The sequence below is a fragment of the Paramormyrops kingsleyae genome, chromosome 17 (assembly GCF_048594095.1).
Source record: "Paramormyrops kingsleyae isolate MSU_618 chromosome 17, PKINGS_0.4, whole genome shotgun sequence".
Classification (NCBI taxonomy): Eukaryota; Metazoa; Chordata; class Actinopteri; order Osteoglossiformes; family Mormyridae; genus Paramormyrops; species Paramormyrops kingsleyae.
This window is the reverse complement of record NC_132813.1, coordinates 10225042-10243005: the sequence shown is the minus strand read 5'-3', so window position 1 is coordinate 10243005 and position 17964 is coordinate 10225042. Positions and strand designations below refer to the sequence as shown.

The window sequence follows — 17964 nt, the reverse complement described above, 5'->3', positions numbered from 1 at the left end:
ACTATGGATATCACATAAGATACTAGACATTTAAAAATAGTCGTTATCAATACCAATGAAATTCCACGATTCTCAACACATAATTTAGCACCACGATAAAAAAAAAAAGAGAAATTCATGTAAATTCATGGTGCAACTTATATAATATCTTGCATACATGTGTTAAGTGTAAATGTTAAATATAAATGTATATGTTAAATATAAATGTTAAATGTAAATGTGAAATATAAATGTAAATGTAAATGTTCCATCTAAATGAAGGACTCGAAATTTCGAAAACTGCTTGTTACACCAAATACGGTAATTGGCCACGCCCCCCATTCGTGACGTCTGTATTTCCCATGATGAAGAGCTCCATTCGGTCCCACTCAAAATTGGGTCTGGGCGAATTACTAAATAAAACAGCGCGATCCAGAGGGGAGTTTTGCATTATGCTGTGGTCTTGGTTTAAATCACAATCACTTTATTCACACACGTCATAGAACTCAGTGAAATTATTATGGCACAGATGCCGGGGAGTGCGCACGTGCATGGGGGAAGAATAGGGAATAAAACTGCAAACAGGATAAAGTGCAATAACAGGAGAGTGCAACAAGAGATGAAACAATGCAAAATGGCAAGTCAAATATATTCAGGGCGTATGTGTTTGTGCAGCTTTGGCAAAATACAAATACCACAGATAAAAGTGGAAACAAATATGCAAACATTACACATTAGTGTGTAAACTTCTCCATCTTTCTTGGCAAGCAACCAGATACTCATGAAGGTAACACAGTCTCCCTGGGAGCGGCTGACCAAGTGAGTTATAATAACAGCACAGCAATTCAATCGATCTGCGATTTACCTAAAAAACACATTCAGTTAAGTGTAATCAATCCAGATTTGCTGTAATATCAACGAAAAGCAGAGGGAGTCCTAACCCTAACCAGGCTCAGAGGGGGAGCCCATCCTCCAGGGGGCAGCAGAGGAAGCCCTAACCCTAACCAGACTCAAAGGGGGAGCCCATCCTCCAGGGGGCAGCAGAGGAAGCCCTAACCCTAACCAGACTCAGAGGGGGAGCCCATCCTCCAGGGGGCAGCAGAGGAAGCCCTAACCCTAACCAGACTCAGAGGGGGAGCCCATCCTCCAGGGGGCAGCAGAGGAAGCCCTAACCCTAACCAGACTCAGAGGGGGAGCCCATCCTCCAGGGGGCAGCAGAGGAAGCCCTAACCCTAACCAGACTCAGAGGGGGAGCCCATCCTCCAGGGGGCAGCAGAGGGAGTCCTAACCCTAACCAGACTCAGAGGGGGAGCCCATCCTCCAGGGGGCAGCAGAGGGAGTCCTAACCCTAACCAGACTCAGAGGGGGAGCCCATCCTCCAGGGGGCAGCAGAGGAAGCCCTAACCCTAACCAGGCTCAGAGGGGGAGCCCATCCTCCAGGGGGCAGCAGAGGGAGTCCTAACCCTAACCAGGCTCAGAGGGGGAGCCCATCCTCCAGGGGGCAGCAGAGGAAGCCCTAACCCTAACCAGGCTCAGAGGGGGAGCCCATCCTCCAGGGGGCAGCAGAGGAAGCCCTAACCCTAACCAGGCTCAGAGGGGGAGCCCATCCTCCAGGGGGCAGCAGAGGGAGTCCTAACCCTAACCAGGCTCAGAGGGGGAGCCCATCCTCCAGGGGGCAGCAGAGGGAGCCCTAACCCTAACCAGGCTCAGAGGGGGAGCCCATCCTCCAGGGGGCAGCAGAGGAAGCCCTAACCCTAACCAGGCTCAGAGGAGGAGCCCATCCTCCAGGGGGCAGCAGAGGGAGTCCTAACCCTAACCAGGCTCAGAGGGGGAGCCCATCCTCCAGGGGGCAGCAGAGGGAGCCCAAACCCTAACCAGGCTCAGAGGGGGAGCCCATCCTCCAGGGGGCAGCAGAGGGAGTCCTAACCCTAACCAGGCTTAGAGGGGGAGCCCATCCTCCAGGGGGCAGCAGGGAGAGTCAAATCGGAGAGATGGCTAAGTGCCAAGTCACACTGTCTAAGTCATAAAACGTGAAACATTATACAAACGGCACTCCACATACTGTACCAGGACCTTCATATACATGTAGTGGAGACAAAAGTACAATATTTGTCTTTCAAATGTAGTGGAGTAAAAGTCATAAGTTTGGGGAAAAAAGTAAAGTACAGATACTCGAAAAATGTACTTAAGTACCTTAACCAAGCAAATGTACTTAGTAACTCTCCACCATTGCATACATGAACCTACTGCATCAATAATACACCCTTTGGAGATGCACTAAGACTTTGGTTGCTTGCTTTGCTTGAGTTTTAAGTTTATCAGACTAATCCTCTTGTTTGGTCGTTTGCAGTAATGCTTACTTGATTAAGGTCAAAGGTCAGTCATGGTGTTCATTTCTCAGAATACACTCATTTGTTTATTTATTTATGTTCACATATAGCAGATGAATAAATTACAATGTGCTGTAAAGGCTGTGAAATTAATTCCATATTACTATACATTTCTGTTATATAAATTGCATTTTTTTTTTTTAATTTAACAAATGTTCCCCCCATATCTGCTTGGGGTTGCCTCCAGGTTCTCTGGAGTCCGTGCACAATCCAAAAAACATGCATGAATTGGGATCCATAGGCGTGACTGTGTGATCTGCAGTGGGTCTTGGGTTATTCCCTGCCTTGAACCAGAAGCTTCCGCCATAGACTTCAGACCCCGGCGACCCTGCCTAGGATGTGCAGGTACAGAAAATGGATGGAAAACAAAACATTATGAAACAAGTCTGACCTGGTGCCCCTTTAATATTGAAACACAGAACTATTGTTTGAATGATGACCACACTAGAATTTGTATGGAAAGACTTGAGATTTTTCCTTTTCTTCATAAATGTGAAAAAAGACGAATAATTCAGTATTGTGTATTTGCAATGAATTTAGCAAACAGCTTTAAATGATCAACTATCACTACAAATGTCAATAGCAAGGTTATTTCTTAGATATTGGGACAGCAATATATACATTAAGAATAACATTATTCATATATAATGCAATGTAAACTTAAAAAGCGCAGATTGATTTAATCCTCAGTTTGCAGGCATTCTGTTCATCGACATCTGCTCCCTCCAATCATCCTTATAGACCGCATTGTTCCGAACACGATTCCTCTGCTTTAGTAGCGGTCCTGAAATTAGTGCATGCGTTTAACTCATTGACATTTAAGGTTAAAGCCCATACTTACTGACTCAACTTCAAGTCGGCAAAAGTCTCTTTCCAAAATATATGGCCACTTTACTTGTGAGTCATGCATCAATCATACGTTTTTTAAAAATAGATGAATAAATAACGCGTCAAAAATCAAGTTACAACAGTATAAATATATGTTGTCAGAGAACCTGATTAATTTGTAAGAATGTGACTGACAATGGCTTTAAGTTTGGTGGTCAGTTCTGTAACAGTCTATGATTAAAATCAGACGGAAAGCCACGTAAGGTCAAGGATTCAAAGGGATTGTTATCGTCAGATTTACAGACTGCTCCGCCCGCTACTTGTGTGAAGGCTTCTCGACATGCCAGGAATCAGTGCCAAGAAAATGTCACTTCCATGTACAACAATGTAGAAGAAGAGAAGAAAATGACAGCAAACAGAAAAGGGCCTTAAGCGAAGTTATATACAATGACGACAATAATTATTTTACGGTATATTTGCAATGTTCATTCACCTTGAACTACATAGCCCTACATAATAACATAAATTCCCTGAAATACTTACAAATTCATTTACTTGCAAGTGATATTGCTTATATGAAGAAATACATAATTACCATTAACTAAAGTTTTTTTTTGTCCATATAATGCCTAGTTCGGTTGAGTTACACCATTATATAAACTGTAGTACTACATCCAACAACAAACATCTATACTGTTAGTAACAGCAAATTTAAATTGGATAAACTACATACAAACAACATGGAAAAATATGCTCACAAATGTAGTATTTCATTCGGGTAAAAAAGCACAATTGCAGAGAGTAGCCAAAAAGGGCTGGATGCCTCTATCTGGCCTGTAAATTACTTAATTGGATTAATTAATCAGATCAGTATGGGATTATGACAGCTGTCTTTTCACAGCACAGCTTAGCTAAATGGATCATTTAATTTAATTGACTGTTAGTCTGAAATAAACGTCTTTTATTGTGGTGCCAAATTCTATGTGGGAGGGAATAAAAAAAGGCGCGGAAATGTGTTGTTCCGGTCTAATCCAGCTAGAATATTAGCTACAGTATAATCGTAGGGCTCATGACACCTTTACTGAGCCGAGTTTAGAAAGAATCACCGGCCATGATGTGCTCTGAGGCCCCTGAAATATGCATACCCATGAATAGTGCTCCTGTACCATTCAGGATATTCCCTGTCTTGTTCCCTGTGTTTTCTGGAATAGGTTCCAGGCTCACATAGATCCTGAATCAAATAAGCAGTTATGGACGATGGATGGATGGTTGTGTAGACCAGTGTTTGTCAACCCGGTCCTTGGGAACTCCCAGACGGCCCATGTGTTTGCTCCCTCCCAGCTCCCTGTTAGACAATCGACCTTTTCTGGGAATCTGGGAGGGAGCAAACACATGGGCCGTCTGGGGATCCCTGAGGACCGGATTGGGAAACACTAGTGTAGAGTATCCTTACACCACCTGACCGGTTTGGCCGTTATAAGCTTCTTCTATGTTTCTATGATCAACTCTAGGATGTTCTGAAGTTCAAGGCTTACATTATGGGCACCATCTCAGAATAAACACCACTCATCCAGGTGTTTCCCATGCTAATTACCTCCAAAGTTGGGTCCAAAGAGAGATGTGACTCTCACATTTCACAGTTGATAAAACATTTACATATTCTTGTATATCTTAAGATTGTTTCCTACTTTTCTATCCAGTCGATTATCTATAACTACCTACTGCTCACTAAAACAAGATATTAGTTGGAACCATTCCGAATTTTTGAGGTGGATGTTTTCATGATGTTGTGTTGAAGACCTTCAGAGTTTCAGTTCAAGATCAAGTCAAAAATCTGAACAACTGTGTCCACTATCTTACCCACTTGATCCAGTACAAGAGATGTAAATTAAGAAAGACCAGAATGACCCAAAAACGTGAGAAAAGCCTATTAGGGGATTAGGCATGTGTCTTCCTCAGAGATTTTTCTTGCTGGATATTTAGCCTTAATGAGCAGAAGATTAATTAAAAGTTTTAAAGGGATAAGCCAAAATAAAGCAGAGCACATGCTGCATTATGCACTCTCCTTTAACAGACACTTCCTAACGGACTAATGACATAGGTGTTGGTGTTAATCTTGCCAATACTCCCAAGCGCAGTATAAGAAGAGGCTTTTCTGGTAGGCTGTCTGCCCAGCGATCCATGGAGGAGAAGGAGGAAAACTGAAAGGGTACAGGAGACAAACAGAATTCCAGTGATCGAAAAAGAACGTCACTAAAGAGACACAGTGCCATTAAATTCAGATCTGACTCTCTGGGTGGTCTTTGGACATGGCGGACAGGGTGATGTTTTCCGCTAGGCGGCACCACGAGGAGGAAACTACGAGGGAGTCGATCTTTACCTACACCAACAACAACAACACAAGAGGTGAGACACAAATGTATGGCAACGGGATTGTAATGTAATGTAATGATTGTAATGTAGTACTTGGCAAAAGTCTTAGGCAGTCAAAAGAAATATCTAAAGCTATTTATCTGGATAGTACATGCACATTTGATGAGAACAAAAAACACAATTTAACATTTAAAAGCATTCCACAGACAAGGGGAAATGGAAATGGCGCGCATTCAAACACGACAGGCAACAGACAAAATTGTTTTTGTGTGTAGAATATTATAATTGAAAAACTCAAAAGCTCAAACACTTCACAAAAACAAAACTCTACTAATATTGCTTACACTAAAGTGTAAGTTACATAATTATATCTATCGTATGGTCTGTATAAAATAGTAATATTCGATCCTGTTCCTGGAGATCCCCCTGCCAGAAAGTTTTCATTCCAATCCACTCTGCAATAAACCTGCCACATTCATTATTAGCCTATTAAGGACCATCTGAGCCTGATTATGATAGGGTTGGAATGAAAACATTCTGGCAGGAGCAGGATTGAGAACCACTGCTATAACCTAAAGTAGGGGAAAGGCCATGTTCAGTGTGTATGCAGGCCAGTGTGTGTCAGGTGACTTCTCATAGTCACATAATTATTGTAGGAGCATGTAAGAGCTAAATAAGTTATCTAACAAATAGTTTAAAAAATATAGAGAACTTTTAGGAAGAATTTGTAAAAAGACACTGATCCATTTTCCATGACTACATATCTAGTACAGGGTCATGATGAACTGGCCATTCCGGAATGCATTCATCAGTTCTAATCCAAATCAGGAAATGGAACTGGAGTTGGAATTTAAATCTCCCTGAAATTCAAATTCAATTCCAATTCTGCCCCCCATAGCTTTTTTTTCCCAATCCCAACTCCATTTCCATTTCCTGATTTGGATTGGAATTAATGAATGCATTCCGGACATGTAAAATGTCCAAATAAATTCATTCGGTCAGTAAAAATACAGCAAGAAGTAAACTTAAAGAAGTAATTTTTTTCATAGATCCCTTTGTGGGGCCCAATTACCACATTGCTCCACGATGGGTGTACAACGTCTGCACCGTCTGGATGATCTTTGTGGTCATTGCTTCCCTCTTCACCAATGGCCTGGTGCTGGTGGCTACAGCAAAGTTCAAGAAACTCAGGCACCCGCTCAACTGGATCTTAGTGAACCTGGCCGTGGCTGACATAGGGGAGACCATCCTGGCCAGCACAGTAAGCATCATTAACCAGATCTTCGGCTACTTCATCCTGGGACACCCCATGTGTATATTTGAGGGGTACGTCGTCTCTGTCTGCGGTGAGTGGCTCTTTTTCTGACTGCAGGGACTTGGTCAGGGTCACATTCTTCTAAAATTGCTATATTTAGTGTGCAATATTCTTTTCCCTTGGCTATAAATATATAAAGAGACAGAGACCCATGGAACAGCTGCAACAATTATAGAGTAAATGATTCTATTGAGAGTCGAAGAATGAATATTAGAAAGCTGAAAAAATTCACCTTTAAAAATGAACCAAGGACAGACCTAAAATTCTTAAGTCTAGACTGCGAGTGAAGCATAATTTTGTGTTCATTATATGTAATGAAGGTAAAATGGGAAAGAAATGTAAAGATTGATGTGCAAGAAAAGAACAAATATTGGTCTTGGTGATTAGAATTGAGAGGGAGTCCTTATTGTTCTGGGGGATGCCTATGAGTTTAACTCATACACCAGAATGCCAGGTCTCATTAGTGTTAGGTTATGATCCTTTTTAAAAGTGCACCTTTGCATAGCAAACTTGAGGTAGACTCAATCGATACTTCTAAAGGTTGTTTTCCAGTCCAAATACTGTCAACAGATGATTTAGCAGAAACACTTTGAGGGGACACAAATAATGTAGTAATGCACTCTTACTTAATGCATGAATTAACCAGTAACTAAGGGGTAGTTACATGCTGATCCCATGCTTGTTCATCATTAATCAACCATGACAGTCCATGTATTTCATTCAGGAAATATATTAGTTGCTGAATGGAATAATTAACTAATATAGCTCCTGCACAGAATACATGACTTGTCATAATTGATTAATGATGAACTAAGTTAATGGTTAATTAATGTATTTAGTAAATGTGTATTACTACATTATTTGTGTCCCCTTAAGTAAAGCGTTACCACAGAAACCTTATTGAGCCCAATACAATAATTAATGGTTCATTTCAAGTGGTTCAGTATTGTAAGATTAATCAATCGAGAACGTAAATAAACTCCAATTTGCCTGCACAGGTATTGCAGGTCTGTGGTCCCTAACGGTGATTTCCTGGGAGAGATGGGTGGTGGTCTGTAAGCCCTTTGGAAATGTGCGGTTTGACGGGAAATGGGCCACGGCTGGTATCATCTTCTCTTGGATCTGGGCCATCCTCTGGTGTGCACCTCCCATATTTGGCTGGAGCAGGTATTGCTGAGAGAACCCATTTAAACATTTTAAACAATATGGCAAAGAACTGGCGAACTTTTTTGTTTGTATTTATACAATGACAACCATTGCTGGGGAGGGTTGACATTTTTGGTTATCATATTAAATGCAGAGGACATTTTGGTAACACTTCACATGAGGGGGCACAAATACGTAATGATAACTGTTACCCTTGAAATACATATTATGAACAAATATAGTTGCTCCTTGTCATAAAAGATGCACCGTGATTCATTAATAATTTCACTTGTGCTATTTTTTACTTGTTCCTTCAGTAGTTCACAAAGGTTTACAGAATTAACAGATACAGTAACAAATACAGTAATTACTTGAGATAAAAGATGTCCCAATTCATTAATGATGAACAAATATGAGATCAGTATGTAACTAACGATATAGTTAGTGGTTAATTAACACATGCACAAGTAATAGCATAATACTACATTATTTGTGCCTTATCTAGCAAAGTGTTACCAAAATTTGTGATTGTTATACTTTTCTTCAAATCAAAAGCGAAAAGGTGATTGTTGTTCATTTAATCCTTCAATTAACAGTAATAACTTGCTGTTCTCCTTTTAATCAGGTACTGGCCCCATGAACTTAAGACTTCCTGTGGGCCAGATGTCTTCAGTGGCAGCGAGGACCCTGGAGTGAAGTCCTACATGATCACACTGCTCTTCACGTGCTGCATCCTACCACTGGCCATCATCATCATCTGCTACATCTTTGTATGGTCGGCCATCCACAGCGTGAGCAGAGCTGCCAGTGATGAAGCGAATTTATCATATTCACAGTCTCTCTAATCGACAAATACAGCAGCATTGAACCAGCACTAACCAATGGAAAATTGATAGCAAGCAGGAATAATAAGACAAAACAGTACCAGGAAAGAGACCTAGACAAAGAATGTTTAAAGTTGTTTATCTGTGTAGTAAGGATATGTTTGTTCAGGGGAAAAAAACAAATTTAACATTAGGACATACGTAAATTAACTTCCAAGAATGTCTTTTCTCCAAATAGTTACAACTTTTTGGATGGCTAGATGAACACTGCTTCAGTTCCCAAACCTCTCTCTCCTTGGGGGCACCTCAGCTGTTCCATGTATTTGTTAAATTTCACCACCAGCTCATTTATCAAAAGGGCAACAAGGTCTTGATTGGCCATACAAGGTGTGCTAGTGGTCAGGTGACTTTGGTGCACCGTAGGTGGCCCAGCAGCAGAAGGACTCGGAGTCTACGCAGAAAGCGGAGAGGGAGGTCACCAGAATGGTGATCGTCATGGTCGTGGCCTTCGTCATCTGCTGGGGCCCCTACGCTACTTTCGCCACCTTCTCCGCCTGTAACCCGGGCTATGCCTGGCACCCGCTGGCTGCATCGTTACCCGCCTACTTTGCCAAGGGTGCCACCATCTACAACCCAATCATTTATGTCTTCATGAACAGACAGGTCAGTCTGAAAAGCAGGTCAAACTTCACCAACATGTACTGGGTCAGGTTTCCAAATACAAATATCCATTGATTGACTTTGACTTGCATATGCAAAAAAATCATAATGGGAGATTTAAGCAGTAATTTCTTTCATCTTTCTTAGGAAAAAAATGAATAATTTGTCCGCTTCGTTCTTCTCTTCTCCACCTCTTATAGTTTCGTAACTGCATCCTGCAACTTTTTGGCAAAAAAGTAGAAGATGGCTCTGAGACAACCAGCAGCAATGCTACAGAAGTCTCCAGTGCCTCCTAGACCCACATCCTCAACCTGCCATGGTTCTTCACCCAGTCCCACAACATGGATGTGATGATGATGATGATGAAGGAGCTCATACTGAACTCAGAAATCATTTGCGTCTCACTGTTTAAGGATTATCCAAATCATTAGCTGCCATCCAAAGAATTCCATTGTGGCACTAACCCAACAGATCAGAAACTGATGTGCAATTTCAATCATAATCAGTTTTTAAAAATCCATACCACCTAAATTAGGAAACGTGGTACATTTCCTGTAACTGGGATGGGACGACGCAGATCACACCTGTAGTTTCATTCATACTGTTTTGATGCATTGCTTAAGTTCCATATAACTGACATGAATGCAAATTAAAATAATAAAAAAAACTATATAATAGCTGCCAGTATGTACATGTTATTGTATTTTTTTCTAAAGCAATAAAATGGCAGAAATGAAAGGAAAAAAATATATTTCTTTTGCCCAATGGATTTTTCCATGGACAGCACGACAAACTGCTCTCAGATCTACAGGCAAGCATTCTCCTCATACAACAAGGACTAAATACCTTTGTCAATACAATTGATCTGATCATGGGATTTTAAGCAACACAATTATGTTCCTTCACAAATTCCATACTTGCCGCAAATGTCCACCAATGAATGTCCTTTTTAAGCAACACGGTACAAATGGCAAATCACTTTACATGCACTGGTCTGGGATGGCCAAGAACTACTGGCTCAGAGTAATATAAAGAGAATCATGTAGGATGAAGTGCAAAGCATGCGGAATATCCTCCAGATTCCAAACCGTGAATGCAACAGTGGAAGCTCAGACCTCTTGTCTCTCTTTTGCCAATTCATTGGAAATGTTCTGCTTCCTACAGCCTCATATGACAAGGGAACTATGAACAAGAGAATTAACAAATGTTGTTGAAAGGCAAATTTATTAATTATCATTGTACAACAAAATACAGATGGACAGTCTTTTCCCCCCAAAGTAATTTCGAGAATCTTATAAGTGACAGAATCCATGCGATTTTTCTAACAATTTGTTTTATCCGCCATTACTGTACTGAAAGCTTTAACAATGCTGCCTTCTCTCATTATAAAGGGAGTCCTATTCTAAATACTAAAAGACTGACTAGCTGGAGGAGGTAGTGTTCAGTGCCCAAAGTCATTCTCTTTCTATTGGGTGGGGCAATAAAAATATGCACCAATCACCCTTCAGAAAACTGCCTATAGAGAGCCTCCGATTTGCTGTCCAGGAAACTTGGGACAAAGTGTATTTGCAAGATCTCAGAAAAACCCTCAGATAGACTTGGTGCAACAAATTTGTTCCTGCAAAGAGAGAAGAAAAATCCTTTGATGAACTGGCTCAGTAAACCAGAGGAAACACTTATATAGATAATTGATGACATTGTGATGTTTATTAACAAAGATCAAAAGCTTTTCCTGTCAATGCCTAAGTACCCTAACTGAAATGCCTTTGAAGTAAATGACATAACAATGTTGCCAATTCAATATATATTGATATCCAATAATTATCCAACAATCAAGGACAATAGCCATTTACTCACTTGTAGCTGTGAAAGATCATGTCGTTCACAGTGGCATGTTTCTGCTCGGACGGCATCATCTCACGGAACTGCGGAAGACAAAGCAGCACGAGATGAGTCGGACACGTCAACAGGGGGTCATGAGTGAGCACTGGCAGGACCGGGTCCAGTAGGGGTACCGACCCTGTTGTTGTGCTTGGCCTGTTCCAAGGTGGCCGAGAAAAGGAAGCAACGACAGGCCACTCCCATCTTCTGACAGACATCCACGTACCTGAAGGCAACGAAAGAGGTACAGCCGATGGTGAGGAAGAGGCCAAGGCTGCAGAAACAGACAAAACGTCCCACGAACAAACAGAAAAATGTGCAGGAGTTCTGTATGGTACCGTTTGCGGGATTCGGGGTCAGGGTTGGTGTTGTCCACGGCGACACTGCGGCCCTCCTTCAGAGCGCGCTCACAGGCTGAGACACAGTTCTGCCACGACCCCAACGTGTCCTGACAGCAGTGGGGGGGGGGGGGGGGGGAAAGCTGAATCATTCAATCAACACCATGCCACAAAGTCACTCTCACCATGAGCCTGTACTAGATTAATTATGGAGGATGAATGTATGTATCATTCCCAATGTATTCTGGAAATGCCCAATTGATCAAAGTGAATGGCTGTTTGAAAAAACGAACAGTTTTTTCCCACAACTCTTTGCTGAAGTCAAAAACATTTCAGGAATATGATACCCATTGTCTGATGTGACTGAGAATTATATCATAAAACTGGGTCTCTTGAGCTGCACTGCATTATAAAATCTACACATAAAGTCACACCATAATAGTGTATTCACCCCTCCCCCGCAGCTGCAGTGACACAGTGAATGCCAGGCTGCCGATTGTCACATCACTAGCTGATCGGTAGGATTTTGCTGCCCAACGGCGCTTTAAATAACACAGCCCTGATATGTGTGTGTGCACTTGGCCGCTGCAGAACACTCCCTCACCCTGTTCACGTATACATAGCCCTGCGGAATGATGTGTTTCTGGAAGAAAGTGGACTTCCCAGCTAGGAAAATAAATGAAGAAAACGTTATACGAGGGCAGGAGAGAAGATGGCCTCAACATCAAGGCAATCAATAAGATTAACATATAAATAAGACTTTAAAACCTACAAGCAGGAAAACCCACGGCAACGATCACTTCCTGCCGAGGAGAAGTGAGTGTAGCGTCAGGTGGGTCGTACAGCCGGTCGTTCGGGTCACACGCCCTCTGAGCAGAGTGACGAGAAGCATGACGCTCTCAGTTTGCACACTAACGGCGCTGGAGTAGCGCTTTGCTGTTTAGAGTTCCACACCTGGAGCTTACCGGGTCGTAAGGAGGAGAGCTGTAGGGGGCGACCTTCCAGCCCAGGAAGAACTCCTCTGGAGTATGAAACCGCAGCCCGACGTTCAGGGCAAACTAGCAAAAATAGACAAGAATTAAGTCCTCCACAAACTGACAACTAGCAAGGTGAAGGACCACTTCACCAGAGCTTGTAGTTTTCTCCGCGCCTGGGACATGGTCTGCAGTAAAAACAACCAGACAGGAGATGGTGACCATAGCAGTGTGAGATGTTCCTGCTTTGAAGTCTCTTACCAGTCTGTCACTGCAGGAGAAATCTTTCTTTTTTTTGCCTGGTGCCCAGTTGGCTGGTCGACCGGCAGCATCTGCAGACAATCATCAAAGAATAGACTCTTCTTCTATATTTATTCATTCAACAATGAAATAATGCCTTTTTGTGCTCCCATCAACCAATCCCCAGCTGACTCCTACACTGAGCTCTTGGTTTTCTTCACACTGATGTTGAAATTGTTAGACTGTGACAGCAGGCTGCCTTACCTCCAACGTAGAAGCTCTGGGCTTTCTCAACTGCTATGCCATCATTGGCCTGATATGGAGGAAGAGGAATGTAAAATTTCACGCATCAAAGGTGTAACCAGCTGGACCGTCTCGAATCCGAAACCTGGTATTGTGTGGGAGTCTCTTACCTGTTTACACAGGTAGTCCCACATTCCCAATACTGGCTTCCTATAGATCCCAGGGCCGGCCGCGACGAACACCTGGAATGTCAACATTACGGGAGAAATCCCAAAAGTCATCATAAACATATATCACTTAATTTTGATAAATGCGACGAAAGTCCACATATCAGTCAAAGCTAAATTTGCGCCGGACCTGAACTGGCAGCTCCAGCGTGCTCAGCACATCCTCCACTTTGGACTTGAAGACCTCAGGCCTCTGCTTGCCCCGGGCGATGCCCAGCTGATTGGTGAAAAACACCACCTAGTGGAGAGTGACGGAAACACAAAATGTCCATTCAGTGTCACACCTGAAAGGTCTTCTCCGACTGCCGGAGATGACTGATAGCGTGATCCTTAGGAATATTTGACAGCTAGATCATTAGATGAGACTGATGAGGGAAAGTGAAAGGACCACAAAGGTACTAACCTTATAACCGTCCTTTATTAGATTAGCCAATTTGGGCTTAATCTCAGGGTACAGAATCCTGCAGGTGAAAAAAGACAAACAATATATTAATGAAAGTGGTCAAGAGGAAGACAAGGGGACAGGCCATTCAGCAGACCCACCTCCAGTCATCTGGACTTGTTGGAAACACTTTGCCTGACTTGGTGGTGATGATGCAGCCGTCAAGATCGAAGCCTGCAATCTGGACATAATGCATTTCTGTTCAAACACATCTGACCCACTAACACAGCATTTCCCAAATCAGTACTCAGGGAACGGCAGACGGTCTACGTTTTTGCTCCCAGAACAAAAATGGGGACTGTCTGGCAGGGAGTTGGGAGGGAGCAAAAAAGTGGACTGCCGGGCAGGGAGTTGAAAGGGAGTGAAAATGTGCACCATCTATGGGACTCACCTTTTTCCTGCCAGTAACCCCCTTAGCAGTGAAGAGCATTAGGTGTCCGATCTGTTCCCATTGGTCGCGGGAGCAGGGCGAGGCAGACGCTGTTGTTTCCGCGGTGCTGTGGCGGGTGCTTGCACTTTCTGCTATCTCTTGTAGCCTCTTCAGCTTCTCCTCGATGAGGCTTTCGGCATCCTCCTCCCCACTGGACGGCTCGGTCTTCCGCATTCGCTTGGCACTAAAGTCGTCATCTTGGCTGGAAGGCCTCTTGACACTCTAGGTGATTTCGGATAGTTAACTTGCTTTATTTCTTATTGCTCTACAAAATTATTTCATGAATTCTCCTATAAATGTTTCCAGATTAAATTCTGCTGAGCAAAAATTCCAACTGTACAGGCAGTCCCCAGATTAAGAACGTCTGACTTATGGACAACTCATACTATTATATTAAAAATACAGGTTAAATAAAATGTTTTGTTACGCACTACACTGTAACGCTCATGAAAACATTGTGCAGCTTCAGCATTTCGTCGGCTCGAGGTGCAGTACATTACCGTATGTGGTTTCTTTTATTATTACAGTATTATTATTATTATTGTTATTATTATGCACCGTGTTATTTTTCCGACTTGCCTACAAATTCAACTTAAAGACAGACTTAGGCAACGGATCTTGTTTAGAACCTAGGAACTACCTGTACATCACAATCATAAAATTAATTTTGACAAATTATGCTCAAGTCCCCCACACTCACATTTAAAAATATAGTAAACTCTTCGTAATACTTAAAAATCACTACACAACAAATATCCATCAATTGATCTTCCATAGACAGCTATCCAGAACAGGGTTCTCCCAATAAGCACAAAGCAGGGGACACCCAGGCAATCCGTCAGAGGGGACACACTACCACGCAGAATCACATACGAAGGGCATTTCAGAGACACCGATTCAACTACATGTCTTTGGAATGTGTGAGGAAACCTGCATGAATTCGGGAAATACGAGCAAACTCCATATACTCTGGGTTCAAACCCCCCAGCACCGAAGGGACGATGCTGATGGTCTCACCATTAAGCCCCTGTGCCAAGTCTGAGGCTGAATCGAGGTGAATAGAAAAACAGAATATATTCCTGTAGCTTGGTTTGGGATACCTTTTTAGGAGAAGGACTAAAGAAATCTCGGATACTGCGCTTTTGGCCCTCTCTGTGAGGCTGCTGCTTGCTCATCTTCACTTTTCCCTTTGGAGTTACAGGCGAGGAACTTCCACTGGGGCTGCCAGAGAAACGCACGGTGAAGGGGTAACTTTGATTGACGAGGTAGAGTGTCACTCCTTTTGTCAGGCACCCAGATTTCCCCCTACCCAGGGCGTGGGCGTCCAGGGAGGAGGGGTTTGGACCAAGCTGTGATTCGCAGACATGAACATGGAGACAGATCAGGGCTGATGACTGACTCATTTTAAATAATGCATAACTTTCATATTTGCATCTTTCTACTATGTATATGGCACAACACTGATTTAGAGGGTTTTATTCATAAGTACCTGTGTCACAATCACTGACTGTTCTTCATAACAGGCCACCAGCTTAACTGTGGAAGAAGACAACCCGATAGAAATTAACATTGGCTGATAGCACTCATGAGCATTTCCTTACGTGAAGATCCAAATGAATCTGCTTGCTGGTGAACAGCCTCGGGCCCACAGTCACAGCTCAGACTCACCCTGGTGTCTTGAGCACTTCTTGTCAGACACCCTGGAATCCAGGCCCCGGCCTAAGATTAACGCCCGTCCATCAGCCAGCGGCACACTGGCTCCTGCCTCACTAACCAGCATGCACTGCATCTATAAGGGGACAGAGCAGATTCCAGTACACTGTGACATACTTGTGAAAGCTGGAAATACATTTTTACATTTTGGTGGTGAATCAAACACAAACAATAATTAGGTAATTTGACCTATAGGACAAAGATTGCAAGAGATTAAATAAGGACCTGCATTGTGTGAATTCTTGTTTATCCCTAAATTATTGTCAGGGATTTTCTTTCATATACATTATAGTCCTTGGTCAGTTATTTCTCTATCCTCAGTGGTTCTCACTTTGAACTACATACATTGCCCTTAGTCCCTGTCTACTCCATTAAAAGTGCTTCCCTGTCTTTGATCTTCTTGTCTTCATCTCATTCCACCCGATAACAGCTTGTTTAAAATCAAACAACTCTGACTAAACAAAGCCAGTTCAATTTCTAGGCTGTTTTAAATTAACTTGATCTGTTCTTTACCCTGCAGCTGTCTAAATTCTCAGACTTTGTACAATTGCGATAATCCAGAGCTATCAGAGAAGGCATGGAAATTGAACACCATACCAGTCCACCAGCAGGTACCCAGACTAATACGTATATGGTAATGTAAGATTACCAGTACCTCTTTCATGCCTTCAGAAAAAACTGATGAACACTGGGAGAATATCCATGCTCTGCACACATATAGCTGGGTTAATTATCTGTTGATTAGGCTTATTTTACTGTTATTACGTTATACTCCGAATCTGCTTATAAAGTGGCAACTAATTATTACAAGTTACCTTTTGAGGATATGTAGTATTTCGTCACAAGTGTGGTTTATGCACCGTTTCCCAACAATGCAAATCAAACCTTCGACTTGAGAATGACTGTTTTTAAGTTTAATATTCATATCGAGTAACCACGCTTATAACCTACAGTTTTCTGCGTAACCGATACGCCGAATACTGAGAAAATCCAATAAAATAAGCTTATTTATAGCTTGAAAGATAAAGCGACAATCTGGCTAACAAATACTGTCATATAATCCGTATATATAATATCTTTTTATAACACATCTATAACCCTTCTATTTCCAACCAAATGTTAAATACAAAAGTCATTAATTTCGTGAAATGGTAACTATACTTGCTTTTTCAAGAAATGCTAATTAATTCTACTAACATGTTTAAGAATATTATCAGCCAAACATGTAATAGTACAGTCGGATCCTATATTTGACTTCACATTCGATCACATTTCCAAACAAATTTACTTTGTTTTTATCCAACTATTTAAAAATACGTTTACTCACCGTATTAGGTACGTCACGGAAAAAATTCCCTGTGATATCTGAGACTCGATATTTTGGTTCCGACGTAAGGCATTGAGTGTCAAAGATAGTGTATTTTCTATTAAAACATTATTTCAATTTATAAACTTTGTAATAAAACACACATTTGTTGTATTACAAACCGTCGGGTGTTTTTACTCTTTTAGGCAGAAGTTTACAAAACGTTTGTTAATTTTAGGTTATATTTTTAAAGCACATATTAACAGCTACTTAAATGCCAAGTTACCACAATATATGTACTTTATTACAAGATGGTATGTGACAACCTGTAAATAATGTAATGATGTAAATAATTCATTATCAATGATAGTCGGAAAAGACTTGCTTATCTCTTACAAGACAATAATCCACGGTTTTCTGGTCAATTTCTTATGGTGAATGTTTTGTCTGTCTTTCTGTTAAATATTAACGTGCACATTGCACACTACATTGTTAGCATCAGCGTTTTAGTGTTTATACCAGTGTCCAAATTTTTTTACAGTGAGGACTACTTATTTACAGAAAATACGACAGTATTCTAACTGGGAAGAATGGAAGATGCATCGCGATCGACTAAAATGCCTTTAATGATCGAAGGTTGGGCTCCACTGGTTTA

General features: G+C 41.8%; 2 protein-coding genes across 10 annotated transcripts; one reads left to right on the top strand and one right to left on the bottom strand.

Annotated features, from left to right (window-relative positions):
* The first annotated feature begins 5506 nt into the window (after positions 1-5506).
* LOC111854962 (green-sensitive opsin-2) lies at positions 5507-9821 on the top strand. The gene is made up of 6 exons (XM_023833502.2): positions 5507-5603; positions 6620-6916; positions 7884-8052; positions 8657-8822; positions 9279-9518; positions 9716-9821. The coding sequence occupies exons 1-6, from the start codon at positions 5507-5509 to the stop codon at positions 9809-9811; spliced, it is 1065 nt and encodes a 354-aa protein (XP_023689270.2). The 3' UTR covers positions 9812-9821.
* A 901-nt stretch (positions 9822-10722) lies between these two features.
* pnkp (polynucleotide kinase 3'-phosphatase) lies at positions 10723-17421 on the bottom strand. Of its 9 annotated transcripts, XM_023833497.2 has the most exons (19): positions 16819-17321; positions 16659-16710; positions 15959-16079; positions 15780-15826; positions 15391-15639; positions 14252-14512; positions 13962-14041; positions 13822-13879; positions 13549-13656; positions 13362-13433; positions 13213-13261; positions 12970-13040; positions 12700-12792; positions 12507-12603; positions 12339-12400; positions 11735-11844; positions 11535-11622; positions 11373-11440; positions 10723-11133 (listed from the first exon to the last, which is right to left on the bottom strand). In XM_023833497.2, exons 1-19 carry the CDS (start codon positions 16926-16928, stop codon positions 11013-11015), a joined length of 1917 nt encoding a protein of 638 aa, XP_023689265.2. In that variant the 5' UTR covers positions 16929-17321; the 3' UTR covers positions 10723-11012. The 9 variants fall into 9 exon arrangements, with proteins under 9 accessions (XP_023689265.2, XP_023689267.2, XP_023689266.2 ...); XM_023833499.2 differs by lacking the exons at positions 16659-16710; positions 16819-17321 and adding an exon at positions 17331-17421; XM_023833498.2 differs by lacking the exon at positions 16659-16710.
* Between the last annotated feature and the right edge of the window lie 543 nt (positions 17422-17964).

Bases quoted from the DNA above. Each gene is read 5' to 3' on its own strand.
- LOC111854962 (XM_023833502.2), top strand. From the start codon at position 5,507: ATGGCGGACAGGGTGATGTTTTCCGCTAGGCGGCACCACGAGGAGGAA. The intron at 6,917-7,883 runs GTGAGTGGCTCT...TTGCCTGCACAG, and splicing joins GTACGTCGTCTCTGTCTGCG to GTATTGCAGGTCTGTGGTCC. The intron at 8,823-9,278 runs GTGAGCAGAGCT...GGTGCACCGTAG, and splicing joins TATGGTCGGCCATCCACAGC to GTGGCCCAGCAGCAGAAGGA.
- pnkp (XM_023833497.2), bottom strand. From the start codon at position 16,928: ATGAATATTAAACTTAAAAACAGTCATTCTCAAGTCGAAGGTTTGATT. The intron at 13,880-13,961 runs GTGGGTCTGCTG...TTTCACCTGCAG, and splicing joins ACAAGTCCAGATGACTGGAG to GATTCTGTACCCTGAGATTA. The intron at 13,041-13,212 runs GTAAGGCAGCCT...GATTGTCTGCAG, and splicing joins CCAGAGCTTCTACGTTGGAG to ATGCTGCCGGTCGACCAGCC.